Raw genomic sequence first — 14,658 nt, forward strand, 5'->3', positions numbered from 1 at the left:
GATCAGAATGCTCTGTTAGCTGGAACATCTGCAGTTTCCATGTATTTCCTTCATCGTTACATTTTTTTTACATTTAAAGGGAAAAGGGGTCCAACCTAGACTAGCAAGGAATAACTAATAAAGTGGCCAGTATGTGCATACACTAATAATACTGTATAATACGTTAAATATTACTTTTTTTTATGGCTGTGAGGAAACACACTTGTAACAGTTTATTTAGTCAGAGTGAAAGCAAACCTGTTGTTGATTTGCTTCATGTGTGAATATGTCTGCATATGTGTGTGTGGGTTTGTGTTAGCAGAGCTAAAACCAGCTCAGGTGACAGGAAATGTGAACAGGTGAACCCCCTGCTGGCGGGTCTGCAGCATCACATAGAAGTCAGTCAACCATTGCTGTTTCAAGATTCAAGGTACCTCATAGGTTCAGCATGATGATGGCTAGACGGCTGTCCTCTGTGCTGTCAGCAGAAGACGTGATGATAAAGAGTGAAATCAGGGAGCATGGAGAGGAACAAGAAGATGGCAGGGTGATCTAATGTTTCTAACTTATGCTCGAGCGTGATGGGTATGATTGCTGTGGCTCTGCAGCAATCACGCCTTAACATGGTCTGATGTGGTCAGTGTTGCCTGCTTTTATCTAAAGTTAAATGCACTAATTCTTCTGATGCTTTGATGTCTTCTGTCAACCAGAAGTATAAGTATCATTGCTTGATGTGAATTTGTAAAAATGTACAGGTAAAACAAGTGAAAAGCTTTGAATAACTAGAAATATCAAAGCTTCAGAAAGGACAAATCATTTGAAAAAGCAGAGTTCCTGCTTTGTTGCGTAGTAAAACTGGACACCTGCACACAGTTTAGTCTGTTTTGCTTCTCCACCCTTTAGCAGAGACTGCCAAGTGAACATGTGAGGACAGACGCTGTGTTTACAAGGATCTGGCAGAGTCTTTATGCAGAAGTCATGTGTGACTGTGTTAACCAATCCCTCGTAGTGATCCTCGGTGATATTCCTACTCGCTTTATCGGAACTTCTTTAGAAAAGAATGCGTTAAAATAACGAAACTTGAACGGACTATGCTATGACGATTATAGCTTAATAATGATGGTTATTCTCTGTAGTCAGACAGCATGAAAGATTAAAATGGTCCCTCATTTTCCTTTAATGCAGGTAATGTTTTAGCAGTGACTCAGCAGGTGCAGATGAATGGCATTCAAGTAGCACGAATGCTAAATTATTTAGGCTATAAAACTGTTTCCAATAACCCAGAAACTACCCATCACTGTAATCAGGATGAATGACTTGACACTATTTCTCATTATATATAATCAAACTAATGTATGATGAGACTACAGTAAATAATTTATAGTTCCAATAAGAAATTAAATCATTTTAATTAGATGATAAATTTCGCTAGGCTTTTAAGCTTTTGATACACACTGAAAATAAGAAAATCATACCAAAAAACTGAGATGCTGAAGGCGTGTTGCAGCAGGGTTTGAAATAGGTGAGTAAAACTGCACAAATGCTACTTACTGCAATGAATTTTGGAGTGCATGTCCATTAACAACCGTCTTGTATTCTTAGAAACGGCTGATATTATTTCTTGTAAGAGAATCTGTATCTTAGAAAAGGCATCCCGGGTGCAGTTGTGTGTCATCTGTGCATGTCACAGAGTGCTGTGTCAGAGCATGGCCTTCCACTGGGCAGCTGTTTCTGTGTACTCCTAACTCTGTCACCCTACCCTTGCCTCAGGCCTCACGGCTGCGACCCACTTGTCGCAGATGTCCAGCTCTTAACTCAGCCTGCTGCCACACCTTACCCGGGTAACAGACCCCTGGCCCCTTCCCCATCCACATTCTTAGACCGGGAACTCCAAGAGGCCTTCCAAGAATGTGAAGAACAACTGGTGTCACTGGGCATAGTCACTCCCACTCAGCCTTGCAGCCCCGAGCCCGGGACGTGGTGCAATGAAGGGAATACAACCGGAAAAGTGATGGTTAACAAGTCCAGTGAGTCATCGTCTCCACCTCCAATCGTTGTCCAGCTAGGACATAGCAACGGGGGCCATGGAAACAGAAATGCACATGGAAACAGTGAGACAGCAGACAGTCAGAAGGATACAGTTGTGTTTAGTTTTAGGGATTACATACTAGGCACTGTGAATAATGATGGGACAGCAGAGACTGAAAACCTGAAAGCAGAAAAAGAAATTAAGACAGATGAAGAGAAGGAAGCACCCACGCAAATACAATTAGAAATGCCAACATATTCAGCTGGAGAACAACCAAAACAGGCTGTGTTTAGTGATCATACAAACGATCTAAGACAGGGAAATGCTAATTCCAGTGCATCTGTGGGGGGGAGTAGCACTGTAGACTCTGATGTAGTGATTAGGAAGAAAGACACGGAGGCAAAGACAGACAAAGAAGAAAATCTAAGTGATGATTTCAGTGCTGGTGTTTGTTTTGAAACAAAGGTAGGTAATTCAGCTATGGAAACATCAGAGCGTAGCCCTCGTTTAAGGGATAGAGACGCATTACCAGAGCTGCAATCAAAAGGACAGACAGGAGCAGGCAAGCACACTGTGGAGCAGGAATCAGACACATACAAGCAGAGTTCAGCTGGTGATAAACAGGCCGCCCAGAACAAAGAGGCAAAGAAAAAGAGACACAGGAAAAAGAAAAAGATGGAGAAAAGCCCGGAAACTGGGCAGGAGGCACGCACAGCAGTGCAATCTGAAAATGAAGTCATAAATGCTGAAAACCCCACAGATTCACCTTCAGGTCCTGTGATTTGTGGGCAACACCCTGACAACAGGCTTGATTACAAGGAGCAGCTTGAAGGAAAACCCACATCCAGCTCCCTACTATCATCTCCTCATAGCAGTCAGGATCATCTTACTCCCTCAGCCTGTTCACCTGCACCCATGCGGGCTCTTTTGCAGAAGCCTCATCAATCAGACAACCATAATGATCCCCTAAGCAGCATAAATAAAATCTCCAATGAAAGCCTGCAGTGGGGGCAACATGTAACCGGAGGTGAAACCAGCAACCAAAATATACCCGTGACACATGTCCAAAATACAGCGATCAATCAAGCTGCTTCTAGTGATAAGAGATCAGATACACAAACATGCCAGGCTTCAGTTACAGAAGCAAAAATACTCACACCCGAGAATCACGTCCCACTCTCCAACAGCCGAACTTGTGTGGGAGAGAGTTGCATGGAGAGCGTCCTTGAAGAGGCTTTAGCGGTGGTTACTGCGTTGCCACTGACAACACCCACACTGCCAGAAGTGATAGAAAGCGAGGGAGAGGGAGAAAGCGTGAGGTGTGATTTAGTGGAGAGAGTAGCTGCTAGAGCAGTTGCAGAGAGTGAGGAAGGAGTAGAGGAGAGAGGGACAGAAAAGTGCCTCATTTCTGCAGACGGAGAGAGGGACGAAGTCCTGGGCAGCCCTTCTCGGCTCGCGTTAATCTGTTCCCAGGCAAAATGCTCACTTGCATTGTCAGCCAAAGAGGGACCGGCTGCAGCTGAGGAAAGCTGCACCAGCAAAATGCCACACAACTCGGCCGAGAGCGAAATCAAGGCACCGAGAGAGGCGACCGTTCGGAGTTCGCGCAGAGAGCTGTCACCGGCCGAAGAGGGAGATGCAGAAAAGGAGCCACAGTGCTTAGAGGCTTATATCAATACTTCTCCCCTTGGGCTACTTACTGGTTCTGATTGTCAGGATCACATTGCCGCGGGATCAAAGAGAGAAGGAGAGGGAGGAGGAGAGGAGGTGGTAGAGAAAGGAGGGCTGGTGAGAGAGCACAGTTCATTCAGCCAGCCAGAAGGCTCTGCTAGTGGGCTGTCATCTGCTCAGACTGAAAGGTGTCCGCCCACCGATGTTGCCGAGTCACAGCTGAAATCACAGAGCTGGAGGGAGTCGATCGCTACCATCACTGAGAGCATCTGCACCGAAGAGGAGCGTCTCTGTCGACCCCGCCGGGAGCACCGTGGCGCAACAATTTCACCTCTCCTCCCTGACGCTGAGCAGAGCTACAGTAAAACAAGCGGAGGCAGACGGGCCGATCTCGATCAGAAGTTAGTGTCAGAGGAAGGGCTGGCTCTGGGACGCACTTTCGAGGAGTCATCCGTCACAGAGACAAACTACAGTCGAGTCTTCCCGTCTTTAACCTCACGCCAGCATTTGATCACTTCAGAGAAAATCCCAGTTAAGCAACAAGCGAGCAACAATCAACAGGTTCAGCCTAGTAGCACAACAGAAGCAGAGACAGTCGAAAGTGCAGCCAAGCTTCAAGTCGAAGCCTATAGACAGAGCAACAGTGGTAGCACCGCTATGTCTGAAGTCGGTGTGTATCTATGTGGCAGGAGTGGAGGTAACAGAGTTCACTTCATGGATGCAGAGAAGGAAATGGGCAGTTCCTCCGTGGATCTCAAGACCATGCCGGTGCCAGCCCTGGACTGTGCGTCTTTACCCCCGCTGACTGTTCACGAGCAGTTGCGTCATCCTGTTTTTGAGGCCAGCTATACTTTCACAGACTTTCTCAACTCAAAGAAGCCAGACATCCCTATGAATCCAGCTCCTACCAAGGATGAAGCAGCTGCGTTTTCAGAGGCACAGAAAGATGTCTGTTTGGCTAAAGGGGACACGAGGACTAAAGAAACAAAGGAGAACATTGCCACAGATCAATCACATAGTGACAGTTTGAAGACAAACACTGTAGATTCACAGTCGGTGAACAGCTCACAACAGCTTCCACGTCCTGCTGAGGAGACTCAGGCTGGTAATAAAGGGTGCTTTGATGTTTTACAACCACCAGGAAGTGCCATCTCTGAGTCAAATCATCTGACATTTGAACTGGTCACAGCAAAGGCAGAGGCGGAGACACAGAAAGATGCTGCAATTGTGTGTTTGCCCAAGGAGGAGGAGGAGATTAAGAAGGTGGTGGCAGAGTCTAAAGGTACAGCTGACATTGACCAGCCTCAGGAATCACCTTTAAGTGCTACTCCTGTCATTCTTGAAGAAAACAAAGGGAACCAGCATAACTGTGCACCTTTAAGTGGTGTTGACACAAGTTCAACATCTGAACCTGTGACCTTGACTTGCGCAGCTCCTCTGCAGATGAAGCATTGTGACCCAGCTGATCAGCCTATTATGCAATTAGGTGAAAAACCTCCTAACGAGCCAGTTAACCCAGATATTACGAAGGCTGGGGAAGGGCCCAAGTCCCCCACCGGCTCTGCCGATCCCACAAAGGACGCGTGGGTGACTTCAGAAGTGACGGCGTCTGACGAGTCAAGCACGTTTATCGGGCAGTGTGTCAGTAATCCTGCTTTTGAGCTGCAGCCTCCTGGCCCAATGTTGAGTCACCTAGAGTTCGTTACCGACTCTGATGCATCTGTCTCTGAAAAGGCATATAACTGCAGTGCTGATGGTGACAGCAGCAGTGACTCCAGAGAGGTGGATGCCCATAAGAGCCGAGAAGTGACACACACTTCATTAGCACAGCATGCTGAGATCGGCGATGTCTATGTTAACGCTAATGAGGTCTTGCCAAAATTGGAGAATTTAAATTTTGATACTAAAGAGTCTGCTGCTACCAGTAATGTAAATAGTCAGTTATCACAAGAGGAAAATCTGATTCCACCTCAGCCTCCCAGCGATGCAGTGACAAGAAATAAACCTGCTAATGTAATTCCTCTATCTCAAACAGTGCCAGACTCTGCTGGCATTAAACCTATTATTTGTGAAGCCTCCATTAGGGATGACATCACAAATGTCAGCTACCCATTTAACTCCGACCTGCCCGCCAACGAGGTTTATGATACAATTAAAGGGGACAATGTGAAAGAAAACCACATAATGGGAGATCAGACCGCCATGTTGTTTGAAGAGCAAAAGAAACAAGCTAAAGAGGCAGCAATGGATAATCAAAAGGAAGCAGCAGACAGCAGCAAGCAACAGACAGGAAAGACAGGCACAATGCCACAACAGAATAATGAAGCAGATAAAGAGACTATAGAAGAAATTGGAGCCCTGCAGCCACCACATGCACATATGGGACAAAAGAGTGAATCGTCATTAAAGGATGTGAAGAAGGAAAAAGAAATAAAGAACACTTTTGAATCCAAAAGCGAGACTGAAACTTGTTCCTCATCTCCCAGCAGATTTCCGGGGTCATCCGAGGACGTGCTGCGTGCTGACTTAGAGTCTAGTAGCGAACCTCTGACTGTTTATGATTCCAGTTTGCGCCAAATTCCGACAGCAGCGCTGGAATGCAGCTCTGACTCTGCACCAGATTTGAGTGCAGCTCTTGGCCAATCACAGTCCACACCAGATCCAAATTGTTTTGCTCAGCAACAGGAGCACCATCAACAGTATCTGGGATCCAGACATCCCACAGAGGCAATGTCAGGTGGCTGTCTAGAGGGGGGAGAAAAGGCTAACGATCAGACCCAGACACTGGTTAAGGGAGTAAAAGGAGCCACAGAGGAAGGAGACAGCTCTGCTGGGGATATTTGTCAGTCAGGAAGCAAGGATGAGTTAGCAGGTGATGCCAGCATGAGCAATGAAGGAGTGATAAAGTCAGTGAAAGGCGAGGATGCTTCACTAGAGGTTCATAGGTTGCCATCTTCCCTTGATTCAAATGAAATTGATGGGAGAAATGCTTCACCTGATGCAGGGATAGCAGCGGGTTACTCTCATGTAAGTGAGACAAGTCAGGAGACAGATGAGAATGAAAGCCCAGGGTTAGAGGGGTCAGGTAGAGATTTAATGCCAGACACTGGGTTTGTGAGTGATCTGATTGATAAAGATCCGCAAAAATGTGATCTATCAGCTGTCTGTCAAGAGCAGAGTAGAAAATCCGAGCTGTCAGAGAATCTGGTTGTATCTGTTGAGCCTGTTTCACAGGAACACGAAAGCTCATCTTTTCATATTCCCATTTTAACTAAAGATAGCACAGCTAGTGATGCTATTCATGCAGATTTTTCACCAAGTACAAACCAGGCTGGTGAAATTCCTATGCACACATGCAGCTCTCTGCCAGATCCTGCTGCGCATCCAGAAACTGGAGGAGAGGATTTCAGTGCTGCCGTGGCTCTAAAAATCACCGGTAGTGAAAGCGTTGCGTGTGAAAGTCAGGATACAGTGTCCAGGCCTCATGGGCTGCAAAGGCCCAATAAAACCTCAGCCACACAAAACAGCCCAATAGAACAAACACCCATAAAAGGGCCTGATGTTGAGGAGATGACAAAGGAAGATAAAGAAGCCTTGGATGAAGGGAATGTTAGCGAGCAGGGTGAGGAACAAAATCGGATAAAAGTCATAGATGGTGGAGCTTTGGGAAAGCAGGGGGTTGTGCATTTAGCAGGAAGTGATAAAGAAATGGGCTCGGGATCAATCACCGTTTTAGGCAACTCCCAAAGTGGGGAGGCACAGATTAGCACGGAGGTTGCTGTGTGTCACTCTGATGGCAACACCGGTCCTTGTAAGGCAAGGGAAAGTGACAGTGATGCAACAGAAAAAATGACTGCGGACGTGGACACAGGCCCATCTGTTGTTTCATCAAAATGCCTAGAAGATTTCGAAACTCTTACCCACTCAGAGAAACCACAAGATGTGGTGCCACTGTCAAAGCCCCCAGATGACACTGTGGTTAAACCCACTGCTGCTGCCGCTCGGTGCGAATCAGAATCACTCGATAGAGCTCCAGCCCGCCGCCCTCCTGCTGAACAAGTAGAAGCTGCTGAAGCAGACACAAACTGGATAAAAGCGCTCAGGGAAGCTGCATCCCATTCTCAAAGCGAACAAGTGAACCCAGTGGATGCCTTAAGGTAAACGAAAGAGCGTGTGCTTATTTAAAATGATCATATGAGCCAAATATGTTAGGAACTGCAGATCAGAGCAGCACAGTCAGAACCTCACAGTGATACAGATGTATCATGTTGCATGTTAAAGCTCAGCGTGAAAAGGCAAAGAAAATAGAAAGAGGAAAGGAACGAATTATGAACTGGACAAACAGCTACATTTTTTTTTTTGTGTCTTTTACCAAAGATTTCTGGCATTTTGTTCCCCTAACTTAGCATTCAAGTAGCACCATGTTCAAGGCTTGTTTGAAGGGATATTACAGAGAGCAGTGTGACAATGAATATGAATGAGGAGGTAAACACAGAGCTGCACTTTGTATTAACTCGAGCTCGGGTCAGATGACTGTGCCTGTTGGAGTCTAATGGAAGTAATGCAGCCCTTTATATTCAAAGAGTGACATCAGCCGTGACATCGTCCCTGGTCCCCGGGGCAAGAATGAGCCTTTCTTACACAAAACACACTGCTCAACACAATACAACAACATACCTAGAGCACTTCACCCACACACATCCTCTTGCTCACACACACATTTTTGATTTGTGAGTAATTCCTTGAGCATGTGCTATAAACTAAACAACAAACCCCCCACCCTCTTCTCTTCTTCTGTTGTTTTTTTCTCAGACCCTTTCCATCTCTGGAGTCTCCTCAACAAGAGTTTCTCACTCCGACTGAGGAGATAGCAGCTCCCGTGAGACAGGAGAAGACCCCACCACCAGAACTAGCAGCGGAGGAGACAGCAGAGATCCCACCTGTGAATCTTGTGAAGAAGCCAGTAGACCTTCCCAGACCTTTAAAAAAGGCAGGAGATCTCCTAGAATCAGCACATGAGATAGCAGAGCTTTCCAAACCACCGCAGAGTATAAAAGTAGAAGAAGAAGAAACGACAAAGGCAGAGCTTCCAGAAGCAGCCAAGAAAGAAGAAGAAGAGCATCCAGATGAGGTTCAAGAACCAAAAAGGAAGCAAGTTACTTCAACAGAAGTAGTGAATGAGGAACAGGCAAGAGAAGGAACAGATGAGATCCCAGAACCAACAGCTAATGATAATGAGCTCGTAGAACCAGCAAAGTATGAAGAACCAGAAACAACAAAGCCGACTACAGAGTCCCCACAGTCAGAGGAGAAGCCGGTCAGCGAGCTGCCAGTGGAGCTAGTGGAAAAACCTTTAGACATCCAGCCCGTGGAGCCAGCTGAAGTCCTAGCTGAGGAAACTGCAGCGACAGAGGCTGTTCAGGATCCAGCTGCAGAGCTACGGGACAGTGGGTGAGTGTTTTTACTGTCTGTATCACATGCTTGTCATATTTTTGAATTGATGCCCACAGTTTCCAGTGGAAACACATTTCACCGCTTTAAGTAAAACAGCCAACTAATGTTTCCTTAGAAACTCCTTTAACCAACAGACTCGCTCTTCTTCACACCGCATTCGGGGTCTGGATTCAAGAAAAGACGTCCATTTAACCCCCAGCTGAACTGAAGTTTTTGTGGTTTAGTGATTTCCCAACTGGAGATCATTTATAATTCAAACAAAGGAGATTTTGTCATAACATTTCCTTTGTACTGATCTATCAGATGCATTTCATTGGAGCGAACGTGTGTGTAAAATAGGGAGATTTGGGGGACATGTGCTTTACAGGTCAGCTGTGCGTGCCGCACATTTAAAACTGATTTCCGTGTGCTTGGAAAACAACCTTGGTGGATTTGTTTTGGCTTTCAGACACTTCAACGGTGTCTGGGTGACTGTTCTGTCTACAGAGGTTTAACAGTGCCTACGAACTAATAAGAATCTCAGATGTATACTGGTTTATATGTAGTTGTTGAAATTTCCAAGTTAAATAAGCGCTGTAAAGCAGTGTATCAGTCAGTGTTAATGTAAGCATTTCAGCAGCACAAGTTGGACTGACTAATTCCTTTAGCGAAAAGCCAGATTTCTCACTAGAATTAGGTAAAAGCACAATGCTTTAACATTTACCTCTCCGTGGGATCCATCCCTTTCGGCCTATCTTCATTAACTCAAATTCCCTTATTTGTCACTGTCTCCGACCACATGCCGTGGAGCCATCCCACATGCCAGATTAGCACTTGCTGCCTGTCAGTCTCAACACTTGTCCCATCACTGCTGTTGGATCCACACAGCATTGTTCAGAGCAGGAAAAAGGAAGAATGTTATTTCCCTGAGGTTTCATCAAAAGATACAGTTACTGTTGCGTACATGTGCCACAGAAACAAACGTGACAGCATATGATATATGATATGATACGCGTGTGTGTGTGTGTCTGTGTGTACATTGTGTTTTTTTTCTCTCCGCCCCCGAAGGCTGTCCGAGCTGTCAGTCCTACTCAGTCTGTGCGGCTTTGTGAACTGAAGCTTGTAGTGGGAGGAATTTGGGCAGGCACTCAGCCCCACTGAAGTCATTTGCACAGACCAGACAGAGTGGAACAAAAGCCAGGGTTCAGAGAAACACTCGAGCATGTGCTGCGGTGCGAGTTTGTTTGACAGAGTTAGTCCGAGAGTCAAAGAGAGAGGAGAGGAGGACTGGGACGTGCGGTCATCGGCTCCGCTGTTTTGGAGTTCAGGTCATTTCCATCGCTTACTGTAATTACTGTAACCTCTGAAGTCGTGTGATGGCTGAAATCTGGGTGAGTTGACAAACAGTAGCTCTGGTAGTTTTATGTGTGCATGTGTGTGCGTGTTTGCGTACGTCCTTCCAGGTGGATGCAGCAGATGGTCTGTAGGTAACTAGTTCTAATTATGCTCTGCCTCTGCTGACCTCACCAGATGGGTGGAGGGGAGGGAAGAGCAGAGAGAGACGAAGGGAAGAGAAGGCTTTTCCAGAACTAAGTTGTGAAATGAAAGGTGCACCTCCTGCCATGTTAAAAGAAAAAACAGGTTAGAACACGTTACGCTTCCTTGGAAATCTCCTCAGTAATGGTAAAGATCAACACTAACAATCAAAGTTGTCCATAAATCCAGTCTAAATCATAGCTCTGTGATTTAATAAATGTTTTTGGGTCTTCCAGGAAACATTGAGGGCTCGTGACTGCATTACATAAAAGTATCATATAAAAAATTTTTTTCTAAAAAGCAGCACAGCTAGTTTTTTTCTGTTGAGGAACGCAGGAAAACAGCTGTGACTCTTTAGCCCAGAATGTGGGATATTTCTCAAAACAGAGGTAGGATGTCCTATAACCCACATTGTACTGTAAATAGATGTGTTGCCATGGTAATAGTAGGTTCATTTGCCTGTGCCGGCACAAGTGGAGTAAAAAAAACCCACTTTCATGCCTGCCTAATAATACTTTAAGCTCAGCATTGGCTAATGATTATGAAACGCGCATTCGTGTGTTCTTAAGCAGTCATCCTTATAAACACTCATTAAACACACTCTCTGGACTTTGTGTCTTGTTATTTCTTGTTGGTTGCTTTCAACTTGTGTGCGTGTGTTTGGCGTGAATGCTGTAGTTGGCAAAGTCATGAGCATGGGCGTTAGAGGATCGGTGCTTTTTTCTGAGAATTGTCATATCTGTGCTCTCTTTGAACTGCCCGTGAGGTGCCTTTGAGTAATGCGCACAGCTGAATTACTTACAGTAAACTCTGTATTGAGCAGACTCCAGGTGTTAATGCCAACAGTAGAACTAAGCTGTTTGATGTCTGGCTGTAAATGAGCACATGTGCTCCATCTAATTTGTTCATCCCACTCTGGAAGGAGAAGCCTCTGTTACTTCATGCACGTTGGATCTGGAGGCAGAACCCGGCTGGAAATCGCCAGCTGTTAACCTGAGCTGGTCAGCTGATATTAGCTACATTTAGAAGGCAGCGAGTCAGAAAATACAAAATGTTTTTGTCTTCATGTCCCCCAGGACCGCTTTTGTCCATCTTCGGAGGCAGCAGTGAGCTTTATGACACTTCTATGCTTCTATTTTCAAACTGCATGTGCCAAGTTGGCCGCAGATGCTGGCACATGTATAGCTTTGGCCTTCTGGTGTAAGTTTCTAATTGTGGGTAAAAAAAAAAAAGAGGAATGGGACCAAATTAAAAACAGAAAAAAAATCTGATTTGAACTCAGAGAACATTAAAAATCATGTATGCAGTGGCCTTGCATCAATTAGAAAATTCCCTGCTTTGTAGTGGAATGATAATAACCACATTGTTAAATGTAACCTGTAACTTGCTGCGCCCTTAAGAAAAGCACACACCCTCATTAAATGCTATTAAGTTCAGGCTTTGCTGCGGAGAGAGAGGGCGAATAACTGAGCTCTGTTTCAGTCTGACACGAGCTGGCAGGGGCATTTAAAAAGTGCAGCTCAGCAGATGGTTGAGCGTAAGCACACGATACATGTGCTTTACTTTATGGAGGCATTGTGAAGCTCTATTTTCCAGAAGCGACTACTGGGATATTTTTAGCACTAAACAGGAGGCATGCCCCAAGTGGGGAACAGCTGCAAGGGCGTCCATCGCCTTGCCTGTCAGATTAGAAGAGCCTACCACTCCTGATAAGCAGGGCCTGGATCAGTGCCAAATCCACTCCACCAGGTGGCCAATGATGACAGAGCCGCACTCCCTCAAATGGGCTACTTCTCAGTAGGGCAAGCATGGACTATCGTGTAAGGGGAGCGATGAGAGAGGTGACAAAACGTTCTTAGGATGGTTGGAGCGAGTCTTCTGTTTTTCAAGTCGCTGCTAGGTTTAAGTGATGGCACAGAACAGAGCGATCCTCCTTACATTTACTCTGCTCTGTGGTGAGTTTACTTCATGGGCCATTTGGATGGGAATTTGGAGAAAAACTGAGTGGGAACTCCAAATTTCCAAACTTGGCTTTCTTGTTTTGGTCTGTTTGTTGATGTTTTGTGTTCCCTCCCATGCAGGCCCTCCCTCGGTGACAAAGTAGAGAGCGGTCACCTGGCCCCCGCCTCTCCTCAACCACTACCCTCCGATCACCACCTCCTTCCTACTCACTTCCGAGACACCGCAGAGTTCCCTACCTCCGTCCCCACACTTCCAGAGGGTCACACACTTGAAGCCCTACCGACCCCGCCTACGTCCCCCTGTCCTCCTCACCCAGCCCCTGCCTCCCCTCCTGCATCTTCTGCTGACCCCTGTGAGGATGTTTACCCCGCTTCTGCACCCTGCCATATCCCTTTAAGGTATGAACATGTGGCTGCTCCTGAACCTCTTCATCTTTTTGGCACTTGTAAAAAGGTGATGTGACTGTGTGTTCTCATTCAGTCCTTGACGTAGATTTGCTGACACTTGTCTCTTTAGCGTGCTTCACAAAAAGTAGTCTTCTCCTTATCCTGTTAACTGTCATTAGGTTCAGGTCAAATTACAGCATTAAACTGACATCTGGCACACTTGACTAACAAGTCTTGATTCTTAGAGGTACTAAACAGAAAACTAGTCAAAATCAATCATCTATCCTGTTCAAATATTCAAATCTAAAGGACTATTTTAGCATTGTGGTTAATATTCTTATGTAGTTTCTAGCTGATTGTATAGTGACATCTGTTCAAGTAAACAGCAGGCAGGTGGTTTTGTTACTTTAGCATAAAGACGTGAGATGGGGGAAAGAAGCTACCTGTCCAAATATAAAAATCTGTCTTTGTATATCTTTGTGTGCTTGAATATGTCTTTGGTGGCTGCACACTTTTTTCCAGTGAGAAGTAGACGCACATCAAAAAAGACACTATTATCCTTTGTGCAAACCAAGAAAAAAAAGATAAAATGTGTTGTTTTTTCTTGTGATTGGGGAGAACTGGGTTATATTTTGTGTCTTCGGGCTAAGTTAAGCTAACTAGCTACAAGCTCCTGCTTCATATTTACTATGAAGGTGGCATCAGTCATATCTAATGGTCAGCAAGAAAGCATTAGGTGTGTTTGCTTAAATATTGATTTATTCCTATATGAAAAATTGTGACATATATTTCCTGACAGTGCTGGCCATATATAGATAAATGATACACAGCATTGTTGACATTTTCTATATAAAGAACCACAGCTATGTGAACACCCAGTCTCATTACACCACTGACAAAATTACAGTATACCATTGCTATGCATGTCCACCACATGGACTCAAAGAAAATAAGATTTGCAAAATGTGAACTTAGTGGTCATGGAAAGCCAAATGCATACTGTATAATTGTGGCTTGTTAATGGTGAAAATAGCAGAAACACCAAGACAAAATGTACCTATTGATGCTTAAACATTCTGCAGTTTTTACTATTGCAGTGCAGTCTAACCAAGTAGTCCTTTAATGTGGTATAGCACATATCTTGACCTTTAACTGGCTGTTTCAACTTAAGAAACATTATTTTTCTCACTGAATTACTTGACAGTGTGATTACTATTTTATTGTTTCAAGTATAGTTTATTCATTTAAACATTCCCCCGCAGCCGCTTTTGGCCTTTGCAACTGTATCATAGACTTTATTATATTAGAAGGAATGACTCAGCCACTTTCCCTGTTGCAGTGTCATTTACCACCAGCAGAGGGTTTGCAGACTCCAGTCTTCATGTTGTGTTGCCAGACTGTGTCTGCACTCTGCCGACTGGATGCTGCAGTAACCTGGAGCACACATGAATACACCTCAGCTCTCCTGTGCCAGATTATGCACATATGCTCAATTAGAGCAAATGACCAAACCTGTTTTCTGCACATTGGGTTGTGGCAGATGTAAACTGTGTGACTGTTCAGCTTTGTGAGCATACCCCTCACTAAGAGTTGATTTTGAGAATGCAAGGCAAGCATATTGATGCTACATTATTTAAATCTGAGAGGCCTGTTAGATAGAAC

General features: G+C 45.1%; 1 protein-coding gene across 6 annotated transcripts in view; it reads left to right on the plus strand.

Annotated features, from left to right (window-relative positions):
* tacc2 (transforming, acidic coiled-coil containing protein 2) overlaps positions 1-14,658 on the plus strand; it is a 39,841-nt gene that overhangs the window by 8,872 nt on the left and 16,311 nt on the right. For 5 of the 6 annotated variants that reach the window (XM_005915394.3, XM_005915396.3, XM_042215025.1 and 2 more), the window contains 4 exons: positions 302-409; positions 1,750-7,836; positions 8,492-9,130; positions 12,730-13,008. In XM_005915394.3, coding sequence (XP_005915456.2) covers positions 302-409; positions 1,750-7,836; positions 8,492-9,130; positions 12,730-13,008 — 7,113 coding nt within the window. The remainder of the gene's footprint in view (positions 1-301; positions 410-1,749; positions 7,837-8,491; positions 9,131-12,729; positions 13,009-14,658) is intronic. The other variant, XM_042215029.1, reaches the window with a different exon arrangement.

This window comes from Haplochromis burtoni, unplaced genomic scaffold (assembly GCF_018398535.1).
Source record: "Haplochromis burtoni strain Fernald_Lab_line unplaced genomic scaffold, NCSU_Asbu1 Contig_12, whole genome shotgun sequence".
Taxonomy (NCBI): Eukaryota; Metazoa; Chordata; class Actinopteri; order Cichliformes; family Cichlidae; genus Haplochromis; species Haplochromis burtoni.